This window comes from Ascaphus truei, chromosome 19 (genome assembly GCF_040206685.1).
Source record: "Ascaphus truei isolate aAscTru1 chromosome 19, aAscTru1.hap1, whole genome shotgun sequence".
In the NCBI taxonomy this organism is placed as follows: domain Eukaryota; kingdom Metazoa; phylum Chordata; class Amphibia; order Anura; family Ascaphidae; genus Ascaphus; species Ascaphus truei.
Genome location: NC_134501.1, coordinates 23,108,688 through 23,132,023, shown reverse-complemented (window position 1 = coordinate 23,132,023; position 23,336 = coordinate 23,108,688). Strand labels below are relative to the sequence as shown.

General features: G+C 50.5%; 1 protein-coding gene across 3 annotated transcripts in view; it reads right to left on the bottom strand.

The window, feature by feature from the left end:
* The window catches only part of ESRP2 (epithelial splicing regulatory protein 2), a 31,365-nt gene extending 8,645 nt beyond the window's left edge, over positions 1-22,720 (bottom strand). For 2 of the 3 annotated variants that reach the window (XM_075576939.1, XM_075576941.1), the window contains exons 1-13: positions 22,607-22,720; positions 21,562-21,704; positions 20,245-20,373; positions 7,298-7,411; positions 6,906-7,020; positions 6,337-6,435; positions 5,895-5,949; positions 3,793-3,903; positions 2,478-2,610; positions 2,062-2,104; positions 1,669-1,970; positions 940-1,161; positions 58-256 (exon numbers count right to left, since the gene is read on the bottom strand). In XM_075576939.1, the coding sequence (XP_075433054.1) occupies positions 58-256; positions 940-1,161; positions 1,669-1,970; positions 2,062-2,104; positions 2,478-2,610; positions 3,793-3,903; positions 5,895-5,949; positions 6,337-6,435; positions 6,906-7,020; positions 7,298-7,411; positions 20,245-20,373; positions 21,562-21,696 (1,657 nt within the window). In that variant the 5' untranslated portion in view covers positions 21,697-21,704; positions 22,607-22,720. The remainder of the gene's footprint in view (positions 1-57; positions 257-939; positions 1,162-1,668; positions 1,971-2,061; positions 2,105-2,477; positions 2,611-3,792; positions 3,904-5,894; positions 5,950-6,336; positions 6,436-6,905; positions 7,021-7,297; positions 7,412-20,244; positions 20,374-21,561; positions 21,705-22,606) is intronic. The other variant, XM_075576940.1, reaches the window with a different exon arrangement.
* Between the last annotated feature and the right edge of the window lie 616 nt (positions 22,721-23,336).

The following is a 23,336-nucleotide window of genomic DNA, read 5'->3' as shown; positions in this document are numbered from 1 at the left end:
CAGCACCTACCACAGTACCAGCATGTAGCAGAGGAGAGCAGAGGGTCGCACACTTACATGGTAACTTACATGGCGGGGGGGATAAGCCACTACGATTTAAGGTGCCGCCCATTAACACAAAGTTCATTTCCTCCCCCGAGCACTGGAAAACCTCCACGTAGCGATCCTTCATCATCTTCTTGTGGCATTTCTGAGACACCAGGAAGGCCCGATCGGAGGATTTCATCTGGATGAACGCGTCACCTGAAGGCCTGCCCTGAGGCGGAGAACAAGACGAGAGAGTGAGAGTGAGAGTGAGAGTGAGAGTGAGAGTGAGTGAGAGAGAGAGAGTGAGAGAGAGTGAGAGAGAGAGAGAGTGAGAGAGAGAGTGAGAGAGAGAGTGAGTGAGTGAGAGAGTGTGAGTGAGAGAGTGTGAGTGAGAGAGAATAGAGAGAGGGTGAGAGAGAGGGTGAGAGTGAGATGAGGAGCGACCCAAGAAGAGGGGGCAACCCGTACAGGAGTCAGCCAGAGATGAGGGAAGAACGGATAGAAACCAGGAGACCGGAGAGCAGAGACCTGTTCATCTCACACTTTAGTTTTATTTTAACACGATATAACTTGCAAACTAGTTACTTTTTTTTAGTATTTGCAAAAAATACGGGCGAGTCATTATCAAGGAGATCGCCGGGACCCGCATAGCTGGATTTCAGACGATCACTTAAGCCGCGCATGTCCGAATCTTCACCAGATTTTGGGAAGTTGTGGACGTTTTGCCCTCTCTCTTTAGTTTGAGAGGGCGTCTCACTCGCAGGTAGTCGGATTTACAGAGCTGCCCCTTACCCCCGAGGGAGCTGCCCCTTACTCCCGAGGGAGCTGCCCCTTACCCCCGAGGGAGCTGCCCCTTACCCCCGAGGGAGCTGCCCCTTACCCCCACCCCCGAGGGCAGTGCCAGCACGTTACCTGCTGGTTTAGGACCATGTGTACTCCGTGGGGTTTGATGTCCCCCGTGGAATCGCCCATAAACTCCAGGATGTCATCAATGCCGGCGGTATACGGGAGCCCCCGCAGGCGAATACAGTCCCTGGTGCTGCTGGAGCCCAGAGGGTAGTGAGGGGGCAGGACAGGGATGAGGGGGGCAGGAAAGTTTGGGATGAGAGGAGTTGACATATATCTGTTCAGCACCTGTGGGCATCAGAGAAACATTGTGAGACACACACACACAGTGTCACACACACACACAGTGTTACACACACACACAGTGTCACACACACACACACACACTCACACACACACAGTGTCACACACACACAGTGTCACACACACACAGTGTCACACACACACAGTGTCACACACACACACACTTTCTAGTTGTTACCAACATGTCATCTTTCCATCTCACTTGTTTCAAGCCTTCCTCCCTCATCCACAACCCCCCCCCATACTCTCCTCCTCCTTTGTTGTCCCAATGAAGTCTCCCTTACTCCTCTCCCCTCCCTCCCCCCCCCCACCACCCATGTGTTCCTCTCTATCTGGTGGTCTCCCCATGCCATCTTCCTCCACCTACCTCTCGTGCTCCCCCATACCTCCTCCCTGGCACTCCCCCTTCCTCATGGTCCCCCATATGTCTACCCGACTCTCCTCATGGCCCCCCTTGCTCTCCCACTTCTCGTGGTCCCCCATGGTGCTCACCTGTTGCACCTCGGCAGCCGTGCTCCGAAACAGTTCGATGTATCTCTTCCCCAGGATCTCCTTGTGCTTCTTCAGGGCCTGCTGAGCGTACTCCTCGCAGGAGAACAGCACAAAGGCGTCTCCCGTGGGCCGCCCGTCCGGATACTTCACAAACAGCAGCCCCTCCTTCTCCCCGGTGACCGGACATTCGGGACCCAGGAAGGTGAGCACCTCCTCCGGACTGGCCGTGAACGGGAGACCCCTCATTCGGATAATCACCTGGTTCTCCTTGGACAGGAACTGGGCGACTTCATTCGACGTCCCTGGAAGGAGGACAGGGTTGTGTGAAGGTGCTAGGTTGGCATCACCATTATTGCCATTACTTCTGGGGCCGAACATACGTTTATGACTCACCTCCCGCGATTTTTAGAAACTCTTCACCTGTTGCTTTGTAAACCTGTGGAGAAGACGAGGGAACAAGAGGACCTTACAAGTCGGTTCATAAAAGAATGCACCAAACAAACCCTACAGCATGGGGTGGCCAACTCCAGTCCTCAAGGGCACCAACAGGCCAGGTTCAGGATATCCCATTTTCAGCACAGGTGGCTCGATCAAGATCGAGCCACCTGTGCTGAAGCAGGGATATCCTGAACCTGATCTATTGGTGGCCCTTGATGACTGGAGTTGGCCACCCCTGCCCTCAAGACTTTAGTAGGACATTCACACCAAATCACCCCCACATTAGGCTCGCCGAGGCGACGCTTTCAACTTTCATTTCATGGTCTCCCACTCCCTGCAGTGCCCAAAACGCCATAATAAAGCCCCGTTACCTCTATATACCGACTCCCCATGTGATGTTTATGCCGCTCCAGACCCAGGCACCTCTGCTCGGGGTTTACGAAGCGTACGAGCGCCTCGCCGTTCCTCCTGCCCTGCGCGTTCAGACACAGAGCGACGCCGCCCCTGGGAACGACGGGGAGAGACGACGTTACGTAGAATAATCATTACCGTCCAGAGCTAATCACACCCGTTTAATTCATAACGCGACCTTTCAGCGGAAGAAGGTCGGACTTGTAACGCTCCGCGTTACAGATTATTATTTTTTCCTCCGTTATTCATGGAAATCTTATTAACCCATTCTGCGCCGGAGAGGATTTCCTTGCTCCGCACGGCGCGGCGGGTGAGGTATTTGCGCCCCCTATAATATTCCTGTTTCAGGCACCGCTGGGAGATGTGCAAAAAGTTTCGGGCAAGTTCGCGAGTGGCGAAATGTGCCTTTTTTTTAAAAAAATTTGAGGCGCGAACATTTTTTGCAGCCAAAACCTTTTTAAATTAAGATCCAAGCAGCAACAAAGTATGCAAAAAAATGCACACGGCAGCGCAATGCCCGGGGAGACCGGCGAATAAAAAAAACACATACAAAACATTACAAAAAAAAAAAAGGTTTGAACCCTCCTACGCGTTTCACACAACACAGTGCTTTATCACTCACAGTACACCCACTTCATAGACCAGCCACACCTTTAGGATTCACTTATGATAAGATGCAAAATCATTCCAGGACTGTTGGAGCCCCCACTGCCTTCATATGATGAACTTTTTAATTAAGACCCTGAAATAATGTTTTTGCTCGGGAGCGCACAGAGAGGGGGGGGGGGACTCATTTAGCAGATTACCCATCTCCCCCAAAACATTCATCTATACAACTCGGGGAGAGAGATCGGTGAGCACAGCTGGGAAATAAGCAAATTTGCATATGCAGATGAGCTCATTTCCCAGGTATCTTGGGGAAAGAGAGCAAACCACTTTTGGTCACATCCACACATTTAAGGACGCGATTATAGGGCGCGCGCGCGACGTCACTCGCGCAAAACCTGCACTTTAGGCAGGAGGCAAGAGGGGGCGTGTGCCATGACGTCACGCGAGCGGTTCCCCAGGATTGTCTGAACCGCTTCACGTGACGCCGACGTCACGCGGCCATCGCATGGAGGATTCTGCCTCTCCGTCACGCCCCCGCGCGCTTTATGCGCCCCTTCACGGAATGCAGGTAATTGTTTTGGCGTGCGCCGCTGTGGCCACTATAAATCGCGGCCCAAGGCTCCCACCTGTCTCCCTGATGGGGGACGGGGGAATTGGACCTCTTACTTGGCAATGTTGAGCCCCTTGAAGAAGCGAGCGATGTCCTGGTCAGAGGACTGCCACGGTAAGCCACGGGCACGGATAACCGTCTCGCTGTCCACCAGCTCCGATTTACTGCTGCAGAGGGAGGAAAACGCAGAGTCAGACACCCGGGGACACCATGAAAAACACCCCAACACCCCAGGCGTGGGAGCGCTCACCCATGCGACACTTCCCAGTGACGGCCCAGCAAGGCAAAACTTTTCAACGGCTAAGGCAATCCAAGCGGCACTTAAAACAAAATAAATATTTTTGTTGTTGTAATATATGCCGCCTTTGATTACCTTTATTGAAAACGAAAAGCTGCTGATCGATTGGTTCTCAAATGATCGATCAGCAAAGATCCTGTTTTCCAGGGTTCACTAAATGGCTGCCTTTGCAATCAACCCTTCAGTCAGTGTAACTCAGCAGATCCAATGTATTCTTATTACCAAGGCATCCTTATCTATTGTTACAGATTGCAGCTCAAACTGATGGGAACATTGGCAACAAATTATCCAAAAACAGGAAAGTGTTGCAAAGATCTTGCACTGCTGGGGAGGTGAGCTAAAGCCTGCTAGAGAAATCACAGGATGCTCAGTATATTAATAGTTGATTAAAACAAAAAACAAGAAACAAAATGTAGCAAGTTTTATCTAATACTACAGAACAGTTTTAGTTTAAAAATAAAACACGTAGGATATTGCTTCTTTAAATTAGAAAGCTAGTTATTTTTGATTTATAAATCTGGAAAAATATGAGTCATTAAGGAAAGAACGAATTAATTAGCAACGATTGTATGTTCCACGTTGGTTTGTTGCTGGATAATCTCTTTACGAACAGCCCGTTTTGTTCTAATATTATTAATATTTCGTTGTTGCTTGTGTGTCCAGACAGAGTAACCGAAATGAAACAGGACACAACTAATAATCGCCCGTTCCGTTTGCAACGCGGCTTCAGAGTGAGAGGGGAACAGATCGGCCGCGGTGTAATACACGAGAGCAGTTACTTATTAACCCCGCGGTGTGTTTACTCTTCACCAGCGCCACGTGGAACGAGGAAATACTACACATGCTACAATTAGGATAAGAGGCAACATATGTGGGGGCAGAGCACCTGTCACTCACAGCAGGGGGGTTCTCAAGGCCCAAGAGATCCGGTATTCAGGATCTCTGCTTCAGCACAGGTGGCTCAACTCAGTCTTAGACTTAGCCACCTGTGCTGAAGCAGAGATGATTTTTTTATTTCTATTTGTTATATCTCCCTTTTTTTCCCCCCCAAGTGCCACTAAATAACCGGACCCTTTCCAATTCTGCCGCGTATCCGTTTGCTTTTTATGGTGTGGCTGCCACAAACAGTAAACAACTAATCGCAGCGGCGGCCATATTTAAAATGACCTACAATAAAAAACAAAAATTTTTAAAAACACAGGAGGATGTCACAAAAACTATAAGCAATATTGTAAATAAAAAGGAATAGAAGTATACAGAGGCCTGCGAAGCTTTGCAGAGACCTGTTCCACAGAGACACACTGCCATAGGCCGAGATTATAGTATGCGCGACAGCGGGTGCAATGGTGCTCGCGTCGTGAACAAAATGCAGGACCGCTATGAGGACGCCCATAGTGCGAGCGATGCAGAGCGATGCAGAGCGATGCAAAGCGATGCAAAGCGATGCAGAGCGATGCAGAGCGATGCAAAGCGATGCAAAGCGATGCAGAGCGACCACGTGGCCGATTTTTTTAAAAAGGCAGATTATTTCGTCTATTCGCGCGGCGGCTGCGTCACGTGAGCGGTTCAGCCAATGAGGGCTAACCAACCTGGTGACGCGTCTGCCACGCCTCCCCAAATCGCTGGAAGCTCAGTTCACCCATCGTTCGGGCGACGGGCGTGTGCGACGCCATGCACTCCGTGGCACACGCGCCCACTATAATCTCAGCCTTATATCGCGGTATGTAGGTTAACAAGACGGATGTTCAGTTACATTCATAGAACATTAATTGCTGCAGAAACGTTTGTGTTCAAGGTAACGCAGGTTATTATTGCCCAAATTCACGGAGCGTATATAAAAAGGTTAAATACGTCACTTACCAGGGTCCCGTTTCATATTTATATTTGACAGTCTCCGGGCCGAAAAAAGTGTGACCTGCAGAAAATAAAACACATTGGTGAAAAGTGTCCCCAAAAACACACGGGGCCTGGATGTATCACCGGAAACAAGCACCGCGAATCGCACAGAGACGGACTTCTATACAAACGCCAGCGATATAGTATTGTAACGTGCCAAATCCTACAGCAGTTCTAACAAACCTCGGTGCGCAATCTAAATATATAATATAATAAGACCATGCATAAGAATATAATACATAGTAAAAACAATACACTATTAAATAATAAATACAACACATTAAATAAATTCTGTTTCTACTAGTGTATTCTGAATATTAAAATAAATTGCATTTAGAATTCCTTTTTTCCCTCCGGTATAATATGGTGTGCTGAGCCATTAACGAAATATATCTACTTCACTTACTGTACGGCTCCAGCAGGAGAGTCAGGACGATATTCACCATGGCGGTCACCTGCCAGACGCCAAAGTCGTTATCTGCGTCATCCACCGCAATCTCCATATCTGTCTTGTTAGTAAAGGGACTTTATCCCCTAAAAAGGTGCAATTCCCCAAATATCCCGCCACTTCTCATCCCGGCAAATAGTCGCAAATTGCCCCTTTTAAAATGCTGTATGGATCAGGGGGGCGCCCACTGGCGAGGTGTGGCTGGGCGCGGCGGTTACCGGATTCGTCCAGAAGCAGATACGTAATCCGTGGATTCCAATAGGATAAACAAATTCTTCCCCGTGACCCAGAAACCCCACATTAGATTGGAACAGCATGTCCAGATATAAAATTAGAGGGTGTGGTCATATTATTCGGAAGGGGTCGGCAGGGGAGCGAACCATTAACCCTCTGTGTGCTGGCGGGGCAATATTACGAGTACAGCCTATATGGGGTCAGGTTCACACACCCAGAATAAGACGATATACACAGGCTGTCCGAGGTACATGCCGTGACCCGCTGACCCCCTCCCTCCGCGCCAAGGATACAATCCGCCATGGATTTGATGGTTTCTTCCTTCACGGCGGCAGAATCCGGACACGCTTCGTTAAACTCCTTGCCCAGGTCATAAAAGGAATAGAATCCGTCCGGCAGGAGGAAATTCTGCGATAGCGGAGAAATACAATGTGCAAGAGAAGAAAAACCAAAAAAAAAAAAAAAAAACTTAGAAAATACTGGTCTCTGAAGTGGGAGAACTGGTCGAGTGCGTTCAAGCACTTGGACGAGCCGCCTCCCTCCCCGGCCCGCTTCCCGCCGCCTCCCTCCCCGGCGCGCTTCCCGCCGCCTCCCTCCGATTTGACTTGCTTTGCTTTCTTAAACCGTATAAATAAGAAGTGTGCAGGGACAAACGCCCAATTATAAGGGGGGGGGGAAACGCTACCTTTTTGGAAGCCTCTGGGTGCAGAACCTGGCGCAGGAGAAGTTGTCCATTGGTGCAGAGAGTGTAAGAAGTTCTGCCCAGAGCTCGCAGGTCCGAGTACACAATCTGCGTGAACTGCAAGGGGAGGAAGAAATGATACAGTACCACTTAGATTGTAAGCTCTCCGGGGCAGGGATTTCCTTTCCTATTGTCTGATCTTATTTGTTGCAATTTGTGTATTATAATTCCCTGCACTGTTGTATTGTATGTCTTTATTTATATAGCGCTTCACAGTAGTAATTCATGTTGTAATCATATAAATAACAAATATTATAAATAACAGGTCATGGGAATAAGTGCTTCAGACATAAGTGACATTAAGGAAGAGGAGTCCCTGCTCCAAGGAGCTTACAGTCTAATTGGTAGGTAGGGGAACGTATAGAGACAGTAGGAGGGAGTTCTGGTAAGTGCGTCTGCAGGGGGCCAAGCTTTATGTATCGTGTGTTCAGAATATCCACAGTGCTATTCGTATGCTTCTTTAAGCAAGTGTGTCTTAAGGTGGGTCTTAAAGGTGGATAGAGAGGGTGCTAGTCGGGTATTGAGAGGAAGGGCATTCCAGAGGTGCGGGGCAGTCAGTGAGAAAGGTTTAAGGCGGGAGAGGGCTTTAGATACAAAGGGGGTAGAAAGAAGACATCCTTGAGAAGAACGCAAGAGTCGGGATGGTGCATAGCGAGAAATTAGGGCTGAGATGTAAGGAGGGGCAGAAGAGTGTAAAACTTTAAAAGTGAGCAGGAGAATTGAGTGTGAGATGTGGGATTTAATCGGAAGCCAGGAGAAGGATTTCAGGAGGGGAGATGCGGAGACAGATTTAGGAAAGAGTAGAGTGTTTCTGGCAGCAGCGTTTAGGATAGATTGTAGGGGAGACAGGTGAGAGGCAGGAAGGCCGGACAGCAGGAGGTTGCAGTAATCAAGACGTGAGAGAATGAGGGCCTGAGTCAGAGTTTTAGCAGTCGAGCAACAGAGGAAAGGGCGTATCTTAGTGATATTGCGGAGGAAAAAGCGACAGGTTTTAGAAACGTTTTGAACGCGAGAGAATAATGTGAGAGAGGAGTCGAGTGTGACCCCTAGGCAGCGTGCTTGGGCTACTGGGTGAATGATCATATTTCCAACAGTAATGTGGAAGGAGGTAGTAGGGCCAGGTTTGTGAGGAAGTATAAGGAGCTCTATTTTTGCCAAGTTAAGTTTAAGTCGGCGGAGGGCCATCCAGGATGATATTCCAGAGAGACATTCAGAAACTTTGGTCTGTACAGCAGGTGAAGGTCGGGTGTTGAAAGGTAAATTTGTGTGTCGTCAGCATAGAGGTGATATTTAAACACAAAAGATGTGTAAAGCGCAGAGAGTACAGCTGCGGGAATAATAATAATAATAATAATAATAATAATATTATTATATATATTATATATATATATATATATATATATATATACACAATCCCAGCAATCTCTAACCCCAGAACCCAGCAGCAGGCTTAGAACGCTTTGGCCAAAGGGTTTAACTAAATGACCCTTACTCATGAGAATACTAACATTGAAGTATTTAACTATGTATTGTGTCACATTGGAGGTAGTATTGGATAATTTTGTCTTTTGTTATAAACTATACATTGTGCTGGGGCCTTAACCAATCAGAACGCAGCATTGCGCGAGGGCAGAGGCCTTAACCAATCGGAACGCAGCATCCTGCTCCAGTTAAGGAAATTCTTATCTCACTGCAACAGGTGCTCCGAGCTCAGCTCAGGACACGATTGGTGCAGAGCGTTGCTGTGGAGACAGAATGACCCACCCCCACACCTTTCAGCCACTTGTTAGAATGTTCCATTCAGGCACTACAGACAGTGGGAGACCAGCTCATTTTCCGGGGCTGAATTTGTAGGCCAGAGAAATTGGCCCAGCAGTGTAATGGTTAAAGTCTTCCGGGGCTCCTGCACACACCTGGCACGGTCCCTCCCACATACCTGTGTAAATGTGCTTTCTAGCCTGGGGTCACGCCTGTGTGCAGCATGCTCACCGACCTGCGCCTCCGATACTACACAGCAAAAGCACTCAGCCACGCAGCACTCCCCCTGCAATGTGCGCTTACGCAATTTAATAAGATGCTGGAGCAGCTCACAAACTGACGCAGTGCCGTCTCAGACCCAACACGCCGCTTTAGGGTCAGAATGCCGGAAAATCAGCGACAGATACCACAGCTACTGACACCAGCCCGTATTAGGGTGTCATTTTGTGGGGTCTGATTGTTACAACTGGAACACACACCACACCACACACACACACCACACACACACCACACACACACCACACACACACCACACACACACCACACACACACCACACACACACCACACACACACCACACTTTTAGCTGCTCTTTCTATAAGTTCCGGACATTTATCAGCCCCAAATAAGTGACGAGTGGGGAGAAGGTGAGTCCGTGCGAGTGTCACAGTTTGAAGGCCGCTAAACCCTATATAATTACACACCTGTCAATACGGTTTAGCGAGGCTCACACATTTTAGGGATCCCACTCTTACACTTCAATAGGTGCTCACTCTGAAGACAAAATAAGACACTTTTGAATGGAACATTTCTACGTTACAGCCCCCAAATCTCACTTGTGCCCCCCCCCCCCCCCCCAGAACCAGACCCCTTCATTCCCCCGGGTTCTAATTGGCTACTAAAGTGCCTCAGGAGAGGGGTGGTGGAAGGGTTAACAGCCCGTCCTATCCCTTGGCTGTTGGAAGATAAACACGGCTGGTTAATATTTCCAGACCTCTCACCTGTGCATACTGTACCTGTAGGTAGTAAAGGAACACACCTTTCTTACTCACCCACACTAAATAAATAGACGGAGACTGCTCGGCGATAAACACGTACGCTCTATCCCTAGGGCAGGGGTGGACAACTCGGGTCCCCAAGGGCCACCAACAGGTCAGGTTAAGGATATCCCTGCTTCAGCACAGGTGGCTTAATCTTCTACTGCTCCACTGCTTCAGCACAGGTGGCTCAATCAGTGGCTCAGTCTTCGATAGCCACCTGTGCTGAAGCAGGGATATCCTGAAAGCTTGACCTGTTGGTGGCCCTTGAGGACGAGAGTTGCCCCACCGCTGGGTTAGAGGTTTGAGGTTTAACCCATTACACAGAATTGGGCACTTTTTAAAAAGTCCCCGGAAGAGAACGGTTGGAGAAGGTCTTTCCGAGAGACGGGGAAATAACGGGCGAAAGTCTAACAGAATGACCATAGTGATGGACGATGCCGCAGCGTGGACGTAAACGCGCCATTAATGGGATATCGGGATATCGGAGCCTGTCAGAGCGGCAGGGAGCGGCCGGGTCCTTTGTGACACATCAAATATTGACAGGGAATGTAGACACAGGCGAGATCCGGGGACAAGGCATGGTCCCTTCAACTCGGGCCACGGCTGGCCACACAGACTGGCCACACAGACTGGCCACACAGACTGGCCACACAGACTGGCCACACAGACTGGCCACACAGACTGGCCCCACCAAACCCGTCTGCTTTCTAATAAAATCTGCAGACCCAATTACAGCAAAGTCACTATAAACATTGTAATTATTCTCCCAGAGACAGAATAATAATAATAATAATATCATCATCATCTCTGTGGAAAACCATCCGGCGATCCTAGAGACGTCCACATCCCCACGGCACGGACACCGCCTCAGCACGTTACTCCATACCCTGATCAGAGACAGAGACAGAGACAGAGACAGAGACAGAGACAGAGACAGAGACAGAGACAGAGACAGAGACAGAGACAGAGACAGAGACAGAGACAGAGACAGAGACAGACACACACACACACACACACGTTTGCCCCTTGGATCAGTATAAAGCTGCCCAACGCGTCTGGAAAGAACCGGAGCTGCCGTTAAGAGCAGAGGAGGTGTTGCACTGCTGAGCGCTTTCTATGACACGTATCACCAATGTATGTCGGGTGGGACCAGAACTCACAGGAGAGCCCAGACAGGTTCCGAATCCCCCGCTAATGAATGTATTATTAGCTATACACAAGACATGGCCTCTTTCCGGCAGGGAACAGGTTAAGCAGCACATGTGAAGAACAGGATGAGCCGGATTTGGGTGGGGAGGAGGAGGGGGGGGGGGGGGTTTGTTGCTGCATTGTGGGCTGGGTCTTCACACAGGACGCCTGTCACCCATACTACACGACTCCCCAACTTCATGTGCTTCATGTGCGTGGTGTCGCATCATTCAGTGATACTTTGTACCGCTGTATACAGCGGTGCATTTTTGGGACACATTCCTGGGACCTCCCTGCACCCCTGGGGCAGGGGCGGGGGGATGTCTCTGATTTAGGATCATCACTAGACATGCCGAGAGCGCAGGATCTGCCCCAACAGGCTCACAGCAGCTTCCAGGAGGGGTCACAGAGGGCAACTGCCCCCAGCCTCATAGACACGGGCAATAGTATAGTGAAAGCAGTCAGCCATGCAACACCTTATCCCACCATCATTTGCCACAGAAGTGAAAGTATAAACATGGCAACACGCCATGCCAACACAACACGCCAACACAACACGCCACGCCGCCACATAGTTGTGAACTGCACCATGAACCCCTTCCCAGCCAGGGGGCGGCTGGCTCGTCTGGCAGTGATGGGGTTAATAGGGCAGTGTCCCTACAGCCTTCGCAAGGGCAGAGCTCTGGCTGTCCGTGTCACTGACCAGCACAAGCCGAGACCTAGAGTGTCAGCTCATAGGCCAAGTGCCCCATATCCAGGGATGGATAAAGTCACCACGCACTAATAGGGAGTCTTACAGAGGCGGCCGCAGCGAGTGCGAGTTTATGGTGGTGCTGGGTAAAGCGAGCGTGTGTGTTTGATTGTAAGCTCTTGGGGTTAGGGTTGTACAGCACAGTACCCAATCAGAATAGGGAGGAGCTTTGCTCAGGGAGATAAGGGGTGTAATATTCCCAGACTGCACAGCAGGAGAGATTTAAATCCCTGGTGGATTAGATTAGCAGGGGGGAAAGCACTCAGCCATTTAACACCTTCACCCTCGTTAAAATATTTTATTTCTTAAACTCCAAAAAGCACAGAGTGAAACCCCACAGAAAATACAACCTGCACGCGGCTGTCATCAGGGACCAGGACCCTACAGCGATTTGGGAGGCGTATGTCACACAAAAAGAATTTGTCACAGGCGCGTTTCCCTGGGACGGTAAACTGCTGAGTGCTTTCACAGACCGTGGGGGCTGCGATTAGGACAGAAACGTCCCATACACACAGCGAGGCCCCCCAGCAGGGGGGTGGGGGGCCGGTCCCCTAGTGAGGCCAGGGGGGGGGGGGGGGGAAGGGGAGAAGAGGGGTGCAGGACCCCTAGCAAGCCCCCACAGGTGCCCCAGCCGGTCCCCTAGTGAGACCGGGGGTGGGGGGGGGGTCCCCTAGTGAGGCCAGGGGGGGGCGGAAGAGGAGAAGAGGGGTGCAGGACCCCTAGCAAGCCCCCACAGGTGCCCCAGAAGTCCCTGCTTTACGCTCACATTTCTAGTTACCTGACATTTGCATGCAGGTGAAGCCGGTAACCCGACCATGTGATAACAAGATAAGCAGCCCGACTGTGCAGCCATTGTTTCCCACCTGCACACAGGGGGACAGGCGGAGAGACGGCGCTCGGGGACCAGGGCACAAGGCCGCGAGACATTGGGCGTCCAAAGGGTTATGACACGGCTTCCAGTGCCAGCAACATACAGCGCAGAAGGGGTTAAATCTGATGCAGCTCACACATTGGGGGTACAGGACCAGGCGGGCACAGGTGAACCCATTATTTAACGGGATAATGTCCGTGCCCCATCAATCTAGGACCAGGCCCCAGTGCAGAGTTATTCCCTGCGTCTGCATTTATCCCATTATAACGTCTTTAGGTTTTATTGGCCTTTTCTTACAATTTTATAAACAAAAGTGTGTGATCCAATACCATCCTGTTCCTTTAAAATAGCTCGACAGATTAGATAGCGCGACAGATTAGATAGCACGACAGATTAGATAGCTATATATAATAAACGAGCCTGTTTTTCTGATAATTGTAGATGGAGATTTTAAAAATGGCTTCCAGCAAAGATACGAATGATCACAAAGACGAGCGTTTCATCGCAGAGCCCACACTAGGGAAACGGAGAAAGTCTGCATTTTTTTATTATTGATTCGACAGGAGGTTTTAAAGAGACGCGTTCTCTCAATCCCCCCCGTAACAGCACTAACATAATCAAAGAACAGAGTAACAACGACAGCCACCAAAATATTCAACACAATGTAATTAAAATAATCAATATTAAAATAGGTAAAAACAAACCAAAGAATAACTAAATATCAAAATACTACTAATTGATACAAAATATAGCAAGCTGACACCTTAGACCAGGAGTGGCCAACTCCAGCTCCACCCAACAGGTCTTCAGGATATCCCTGCTTCAGCACAGGTGGCTCAGTCAGACAGCCACCTGTGCTGAAGCAGGGATATCCCCAATACCTGCCCTTGAGGACTGGCGTTAGCCAACCTGGCCTTAGAGATTTGATGTTTCGGTACCAAATGCCCTTGACCTGCGTACCCTTCAGTTCCATGAGCCGTGCAACGCCTAAACCCCAATAACCAGACACCTCAACCCTTTTATTAACCATATACCACATCCCTGGACCTGGTCAGCAAGTAACCCCAAACCAGTGACCCCCGAATCATGCAGACCGCCGCTCCTGACCCAGTAAGCACTCTGGGTTCCAGAACCCCCCACAGTAATTAATAGGAGAACCCCCCCTCAGCCACCGCACCTGGACAGGACCACCGCCTGTAAACAACCACCCTACAAATACCCACCTGGGCAAAAACTGACCTGTCCGCAGCCGCCCGGCTGTGATACACGCCAATCCCCATCCCATCACACGCCAATCCCCATCCCATCACACGCCAATCCCCATCTCACCACACGCCAATCCCCATCCCACCACACCATCCCACGCCAATCCCCATCCCACCACACCATCCCACGCCAATCCCCATCCCACCACACCATCCCACGCCAATCCCCATCCCACCACACCATCCCACGCCAATCCCCATCCCACCACACCATCCCACGCCAATCCCCATCCCACCATCACACCATCCCACGCCAATCCCCATCCCATCCCACGCCAATCCCCATCCCATCACACGCCAATCCCCATCCCACCACACCATCCCACGCCTATCCCCATCCCATCCCACGCCAATCCCCATCCCATCCCACGCCAATCCCCATCCCATCCCACGCCAATCCCCATCCCATCCCACGCCAATCCCCATCCCATCACACGCCAATCCCCATCCCACCACACCATCCCACGCCTATCCCCATCCCACCACACGCCAATCCCCATCCCATCCCACGCCAATCCCCATCCCACCACACCATCCCACGCCAATCCCCATCCCACCACACCATCCCACGCCAATCCCCATCCCACCACACCATCCCACGCCAATCCCCATCCCACCATCACACCATCCCACGCCAATCCCCATCCCACCACACCATCCCACGCCAATCCCCATCCCACCATCACACCATCCCACGCCAATCCCCATCCCACCATCACACCATCCCACGCCAATCCCCATCCCACCACCACACCATCCCACGCCAATCCCCATCCCACCATCACACCATCCCACGCCAATCCCCATCCCACCACACCATCCCACGCCAATCCCCATCCCACCATCACACCATCCCACGCCAATCCCCATCCCACCATCACACCATCACACGCCAATCCCCATCCCATCCCACGCCAATCCCCATCCCATCACACGCCAATCCCCATCTCACCACACCATCCCACGCCAATCCCCATCCCACCACACGCCAATCCCCATCCCATCCCATCACACGCCAATCCCCATCCCATCACACGCCAATCCCCATCTCACCACACCATCCCACGCCAATCCCCATCCCACCACACGCCAATCCCCATCCCATCCCATCACACGCCAATCCCCATCACCACACCATCCCACGCCAATCCCCATCCCATCACACCATCCTACGCCAATCCCCATCCCATCACACGCCAATCCCCATCTCACCACACGCCAATCCCCATCCCATCACACGCCAATCCCCATCTCACCACACGCCAATCCCCATCCCATCACATGCCAATCCCCATCTCACCACACGCCAATCCCCATCTCACCACACGCCAATCCCCATCCCATCACACGCCAATCCCCATCCCATCACATGCCAATCCCCATCCCATCACATCACACGCCAATCCCCATCCCATCACACGCCAATCCCCATCCCATCACACGCCAATCCCCATCCCATCCCATCACACGCCAATCCCCATCCCATCCCATCACACGCCAATCCCCATCCCATCCCATCACACGCCAATCCCCATCACACCACATCACACGCCAATCCCCATCCCATCACACCACATCACACGCCAATCCCCATCCCATCACACCACACCACACGCCAATCCCCATCCCAGCACACCACATCACACGCCAATCCCCATCCCATCACACCACATCACACGCCAATCCCCATCCCATCACACCACATCACACGCCAATCCCCATCCCATCACACCACATCACACGCCAATCCCCATCCCACCACATCACACGCCAATCCCCATCCCATCACACCACATCACACGCCAATCCCCATCCCATCACACCATCCCACGTCAATCCCCATCCCACGTCAATCCCCATCCCATCACACCACATCACACGTCAATCCCCATCCCATCACACCACATCACACGCCAATCCCCATCCCATCACACCACATCCCACGCCAATCCCCATCCCATCACACCATCCCACGCCAATCCCCATCCCATCACACCACATCACACGCCAATCCCCATCCCATCACACCATCCCACGCCAATCCCCATCCCATCACACCATCCCACGCCAATCCCCATCCCATCCCACGCCAATCCCCATCCCATCCCACGCCAATCCCCATCCCATCACACCATCCCACGTCAATCCCCATCCCACGTCAATCCCCATCCCATCACACCACATCACACGTCAATCCCCATCCCATCACACCACATCACACGTCAATCCCCATCCCATCACACCACATCACACGTCAATCCCCATCCCATCACACCACATCACACGCCAATCCCCATCCCATCACACCACATCCCACGCCAATCCCCATCCCATCACACCACATCCCACGCCAATCCCCATCCCATCACACCACATCACACGCCAATCCCCATCCCATCACACCATCCCACGCCAATCCCCATCCCATCACACCATCCCACGCCAATCCCCATCCCATCACACCATCCCACGCCAATCCCCATCCCATCCCACGCCCAGATTTACCTAGATTTCTTAGTTTTATCATCAACAACAAAATACATTCACACAGTAACCCTTCTGTGCCCCTCATCCCCTCAGGATGCTGCTTCTTGGAGGTGTGAATGAAGGGAAAGAGGTCGGCACAAGGCAAAATAGCCTGACCAATCCCCCCCTCTTATCTGCCTTCTAACCTCCTGACCTCCAGCCCCCCCTCAGGCCAGAGAGGTTATCACCCCTCCCTTACTAGTCAGGGATTGCTTCACCCAGAGTCTCTCTATAAAAGGGGTCGGGCCCGCTAGATTTTCCTGCCGCTTGGGACAGTAATATTTTGGTAGTTGTAATTCGCACATTGTGTTTATAATACGGGGATCGTACTACAATGGGAGGGAGATATAGATATTATTTTTTGGGGTGTCTTGTGGCTGTCTCCATTCTTTAATTTGTCAGGGCTCCCACGTCAGAGACCAGCGCCTAAACAAGGCTTGTTCCACGGGTATTCACCGTTAAAAAGATGCATTGTAAATAATTTGTAACAGGTGCGCTTAAAAGAATGATAAACTTCATCGTGGGGAATTAGCCATTTCCCAAAAAGTTGAAGAAATGACATTTCTGGGGATTTTTTTTTTGAGGGGGGGTGGGGGGGGCACAACTTCTGAATCCTTCTAGAATGGACCTCTCTCCAGGGCCCAGAACCTTCCGGTTACCACGGTAATGCAGAGATCAAGAAAAACAGGGATTTGTAACAAACGGTTGTTTTATTTAGGAGTTAAACTCATAGGTTTCGGGGGGAGGGGGGGGGGAAAGGGGGGGAGGGGGGGAGTGTTTTCCCCCCCCTCACCTGCGCAGAGTAGAGGCAGACAAGCAGCAACCTGCAGCTCCCCTCCCCCACTCTCCACAGCGCCATGTCTGGGGGGGGTTAGAGGGCATGTAAAAAAAATGATGACAACGCTCTTTTTTTCAGGCGTTTTCCGACTCCGGGCTGTGCCCTCTTCCGCCTAATTACCAACACAAGGAAACACCCCAAAACCTCCCGACGTCGCCATACTCCGCCACAGCTCCAGGATTGCGCCATTAGCGTGTATTTACTCTCCGGTAACTAGCGTCATCTTTATAAGCGCAGTAACGGAGGCTCCGGGTGGCGCGAGTCTAACCTTGCGGTCTGCGCATTTCGCACATTTTGCAAAAATCGCCACATTTCCGCCCTGAACGCGCGGTTTCGCTTTTACCAGTGAGGAACCCAAACGCCCTATTTCAGGGTCTGGATTAAAAAGGTTTCGTGAAGCGACGCGACATCCTGCGACACACACACGCTCAACGATTCCCATCTCCGAGTCTAACTCAGGGGCCCCGATCTTCTCCTGATCCTTCCCCTCTGGGACGTTGATTATCGTTAAGCTGTTGAGCGACAGGGCGGGGGGGGGGGGGGGCAGCGCGGAGGCGACAGGGGGCGCCGCAGAGGCAAGTATTCATAGATCTAAACCGGGGCATTAAAGTGAATGAATTCTGGTTCGGAAAAGCAGCCGGCTTCATAAGCGTAACCCCGTCACTGCCAGCGCGCAGCGTAAACGCACAAGTATTTATGTTATTTTTAAACGCAGGAGGGGAATAAAACAAACCTTCAGTAGGGGTCTCTTGGGGAGGGGGATATTTGAGGTGCAGTTTTTAGTCCAGATCTCGGTTCATTAGTAAAATGTAAGGAATAGAAACAAACCGAGCAGAGATGTATCCTGCAGTGCGAGAGCCTGCCAGCAGTGACGGGGTTAATTCTCATGGTGATTAACGTGCCTTTCACTCACGACGTGGCCATTTTTCCCCTTCTTTGGGATTGTGCGAGACTCCCAAACCTGTTTTTCCGCCCCAGCGAGCTTCAAGAGCGCCGAGCCAGCCACGCCAACAAAAGGGTGTGCCGGCAACATGACAACAACAGGGCCCTCCCACCATTCAAATGCAACCAGGCCGGTGGAGGGGCTCACTAATCCCCCCCAACAAGAGGCTTCACAAGCCACTTCACTCCCACTAAACCGGTCTCTGCTCGGCGCCCACGAGCAGGGAAGGTCCCCGTGGCACAGAACCACGGCTCTCCATCATCTCCAAGCAGCTCCACTCCTGCGAGCTGACAGGGGTTATGTCAAGAAGAGTCTCACTTTCCCATTTTGAGCACAAATATTGTATTAAAATGAGACACGGAAAGCTCGGCCACTGAAATGAACAGGCGTGGCAGCTGCGGAAACCTGCCTGGCCCAGCACCACTGCTTTTATGAAGACGCTCTGGCCATATTTTTGGGGGTGCAGGAAGTAATGAGTTTGCTGCCTCACGTTTTCATACGAATCATCATAAAGAGAAAATAAGAAGAAGAATGGGGGTTCTGTATTTTAGCAGCGAACAGGTTAAAAAATAAATAACCCTTTGTGGGATCACAATACACATTACACTTGCAATACAATGCAGGCACTTTGCCATACTTCTGTTTTGCCATACAATTTGCCGCTTCTGTTGTCCGCTTATAATATAGAAAGTTACAATAACCAAACAGGAAAACATAAGCACGCAGCGCACTGAACAGCGCCGAGCGAGGGGACTGCGCACTTAGTAAGGCCCCAAATGGCACCTCAGCGTGGGGGGTGTAGCTGTCCCTTTCCAAAGTCGCTCCTTACAATGCTTTGCATCCACAGCAGCAAAGCATTGTGGGACGTGACTTTGGAAGCTCCTGCAGTGAGTGACAGCTGTACCCCCCGCCCTCCCAATGCTGCCTGCACACACTGAGGGGCAGTTTGGGGGATTATTATGCGTGTGTCCCCCCCACGAGCTCAGGACACTATATACTGCCTGGGATCAGTCACACAGTGTTAGCGACAGTCTGAGGGGTCGCCAATAAGGTTTATTCATTAGGGGTTCGGGGGACACATTTCTAGGCAGGGGGAGCAGAGTGTTATTAAGGTGGGGAACACCCGTATTAGACAGTATAAATAGGATAATGATGGCCAGGACACATTTTGTAAACCCTCACACAATGACAGGAGTTTCCCCTGACTGTACCAGGTCAGATATCAAAGTGTAACTTCTAGGTATGGATGCAGGAACGGATTCCCTCCACTTGCTTAAAATGTAGGTGTCACCTCAAAAAGACACACACACACACACACACACACAATATATCACAATACTGACCAGAGTCAGGAGGTAACAATTCACTCAGGACTGTGTGATCCTGTCCCGGATACCCTGCAGTCAGGTCACCCTCCATTACATATACACCCAGGACTGTGTGATCCTGTCCCGGATACCCTGCAGTCAGGTCACCCTACATTACATATACAACCAGGACTGTGTGATCCTGTCCCGGATACTCTGCAGTCAGGTCACCCTACATTACATAGAAACCAAGAGGCGTCTCCATGGGGTATACCAAAGGATCTTTAGAAGTGCGATACTTAGTACCACTTTACACTGCATGTTGTCATCAAATTGCACAACACGACTCTGCAGATACACTGTTTTTACAGGTGATACAATGTATGAATCTAAGGAAGTTTTACCTGCTGCAGGACTCTGTCTAACGGATCCGCTTTGCTTAACCCCTCGGACGTCAGGCCGGTCTCCTCTCGGCATTCTTCCGTGAGGTCCAAATTATCCGCCTTCACCAGCGCTTTGTGCAACGTTCCTGTCTGAAACACACAACTATATAGCGAACCGGAGAGGGAACAAAAACACCGCTGGTCTTTATACACGACCAAGAAGAACCGCGTCATCATCATCATCATCATCACCAGCGCACACACGAAAGAATCAACTTCCAAACCAGACTAGTCCATTTCACCAATTCCAACCGGCAACTCACGCTGCAATTTTATCCCTCGGCAAACACTGGCAATATACGTTTATTTTTTGGAAGCGGTTCGAAAATATATTAAAAAAAGAGACGGGGTTTCTTTGACATAAAAACACAGGCGTCTATATTTCTAGATTACAAATTAAGGAGTACATATTGAATTAATGGTTCAAAAATAAAATAAAAATCAGCCGGATCTTTTCTATTTAGTTAAAACAGACGCCGGCAAATTTAGGATTTGGCAACAAAATAACATTTTTCTAAATGGAGCGATTACTACAATTTTGCTCGGCTTTTTCCTTTAGATAATAAAAAGGTCTCACGTCAAGACGCCACTGGGGCGGAGCGTGAAGCCGGCGTGTTATTCGGGACCACGTCGTCAGCGAGCAGGTGCAATACAGAGAGAGTCCAATTTAGGGGTTTTTAATTCACCCTCAAAATAAAAAACAAAATAAAAAAAGTGTGTTGCCTATTGGCTAATTTGTGAAAAGACTGATCTGGTGAGGAGCTGTTCCACCCCTGGGGGGGGGGGGGAAGGGGGTGAGGGCTGCTTTTAGATTTAAGGAGGCCTGTGTTATTAACCGTGAACTGTATTTGTGGTGAAGCAAACCCCAGTCCCCAAGGGCCACCAACAGGCCCGGTATTAGGGATATCCCTGCTTCAGCACAGGTGGCTCAATCAGCCTCAGTTTTAGCACGGGTGGCTCAGTCAAAGACTGAGCCTCCGATTGAGCCACCTGTGCTGAAGCAGGGATATCCTGAGAATCTGATCCGTTGGTGACCCTTGAGGCCTGGAGTTGGCCGTCCATGTATTAAACCATCTCCAAAGCCAAGGAAAGTCCGCTGCGGGCCCGGCGAGTTTACCGACGTAACCCCTTCACCGCCAGCAAAGGGGGTAAGCGGCGTAAGAGGCCAGATAATGATGTTTTTGAAATAGAACAGCCTCTAAAAACAGCCCGGGGGGGGGGTGGGAGGGAGGAGGACGAGGGCATCTGGTAGGAGAGGTAACCAACCCTTAGCCGTACCTTCTTGCTGCTTAGATCCACAACTTGCCACACCAAGAGAATGAGTTCCCTCTCATCCGAGCCCAATCTAGACCCATTGTCACCAGCTGTTGCCCCAAATAACACCACCAGAGAATCACTGTGTGACGCTGCCATTAGCACAGCTGGAATCAAAAGCACAGGTCAAACATGAGAGGAGACACCCGAGTCCAAACACCTCGCCCCGTCCCGGTGAGAAGGGGGGGAAACGATGTATATAGGAGGATAAGAAGCACACAGAAATAGGGAATATATACATTCAAGAGAGGTTGGGAAAGATAAGGTTGAAGGAAGCAGCGGTTTCTTGATGTCAATGTATTGGTTGGGAAAAAAATAAAAAATAAAGTGTAGATATTTTAAAAAATTAAATAAAAATGCAAATTTGAATAAATATGGATTTCTGGAAAAAAAATGGTGTCCTGAATACCAATGTTAACAAAAATAAAAAAAAACACAGGATATCGTGAGAATAATGCACATTATGTTAATTAAAAACCAGTAGTCTACTGTTTGGCAAGTAACATTTTTACAAAATTAGTGATTTGGGTGGGGGGTGGGGGAGAAAGGGATATTAAAAATCTGCATTAAAAAACAAGCATGCTTTTAATTTTTTAATGCTTTTCAATTCCTCCGACTTTGCGAATCACTCGCGTTTGAATCTCACACCACGGGAAAAAAAGTTGGACATCGGGCTTTCCGGTTCCTCCTCCAAAATGAACCGGGTCTGAGACACGCTACGTTTAACCAAACAACAAAAACCCATTTCGCTGTTCCCGAGAGCAGAAGAAAAGCCCCGCGTGTGTGTGTCTGTGTTCCGGGGACGAGAGCGTGAAGGAGAAAGGTTGGAGTCGCTGGGGGGGGGGGGGGGGGGGAGGGAGAAAGCATGGAAACGCAGGTGATCATTTTAACCCCTTCGCTGCCAGTGAGGCCCAGCAACGCTACGCCTCTCTGGCAGCAAAGAGGTTAACGATTGCCGTGTGGAAAGGTGTTTTCAGGGTAGGAGAGCTGGAGAGGAGAATACATGTACCTGTGTCTGCAGTGCTTCCTCGCAGCAATGGCTGAGCGTTCAATTATCAAACCCACACATTCTGCCACCTGTGATGTCACAGGTATTTCTTTCCACAGGTTACCTGGCCTTGATTTGGCTCACGTGACCCAGCCAGGCCCAGGGGCCGCTGCCTATTGGCTGCTGGGGAAAGGTGTAGGCAGAGTCTCACCTGATTGGAGGGAGGTTTTTGGATGCACTGCAGGTGGGAGGTCTGGGTGATTTAAAGCCCCCCGGGGAGACCCTCCCATCTCGCCTGTGTCTCCAGGAAGTGGCTTTAAATCTGGGAGTTGTAGGTGAAAAGGAACAGGGGGGGAGAAAGGCTTTTTTTTGTAATAAAAGTTAACTGGAAGGGATTCCTTGTATGGCTAGCTGTTCAGGAAGAGTGCAAGCTCCTGGGATCACTCAGGCCCCCCTTCAGGTAAATGTTTGAGTGGTCCTAGAAACTTGCCATTAAAGGTATCCCGTTTACCTTTATATTTGTTATTTATTTTATTAAAAATTGTTATTTCCCCCTCTTTACATGCTTAGGCTGCGGCCACGCTGCCGCTGAGCGCGCTCATGAGCGCGGTGACGTCACCAACTCTCCGAGCATGAGCTTCGGGTGCCCGGCAACTTCTTCTGTAACTGCGCGCGTGGGGTGTGGCCTAACAGTGACTGGCGCTGATTGGCTGAAGTCATGTGACCCCTCAGCGCGCCTCAAACGCAATTT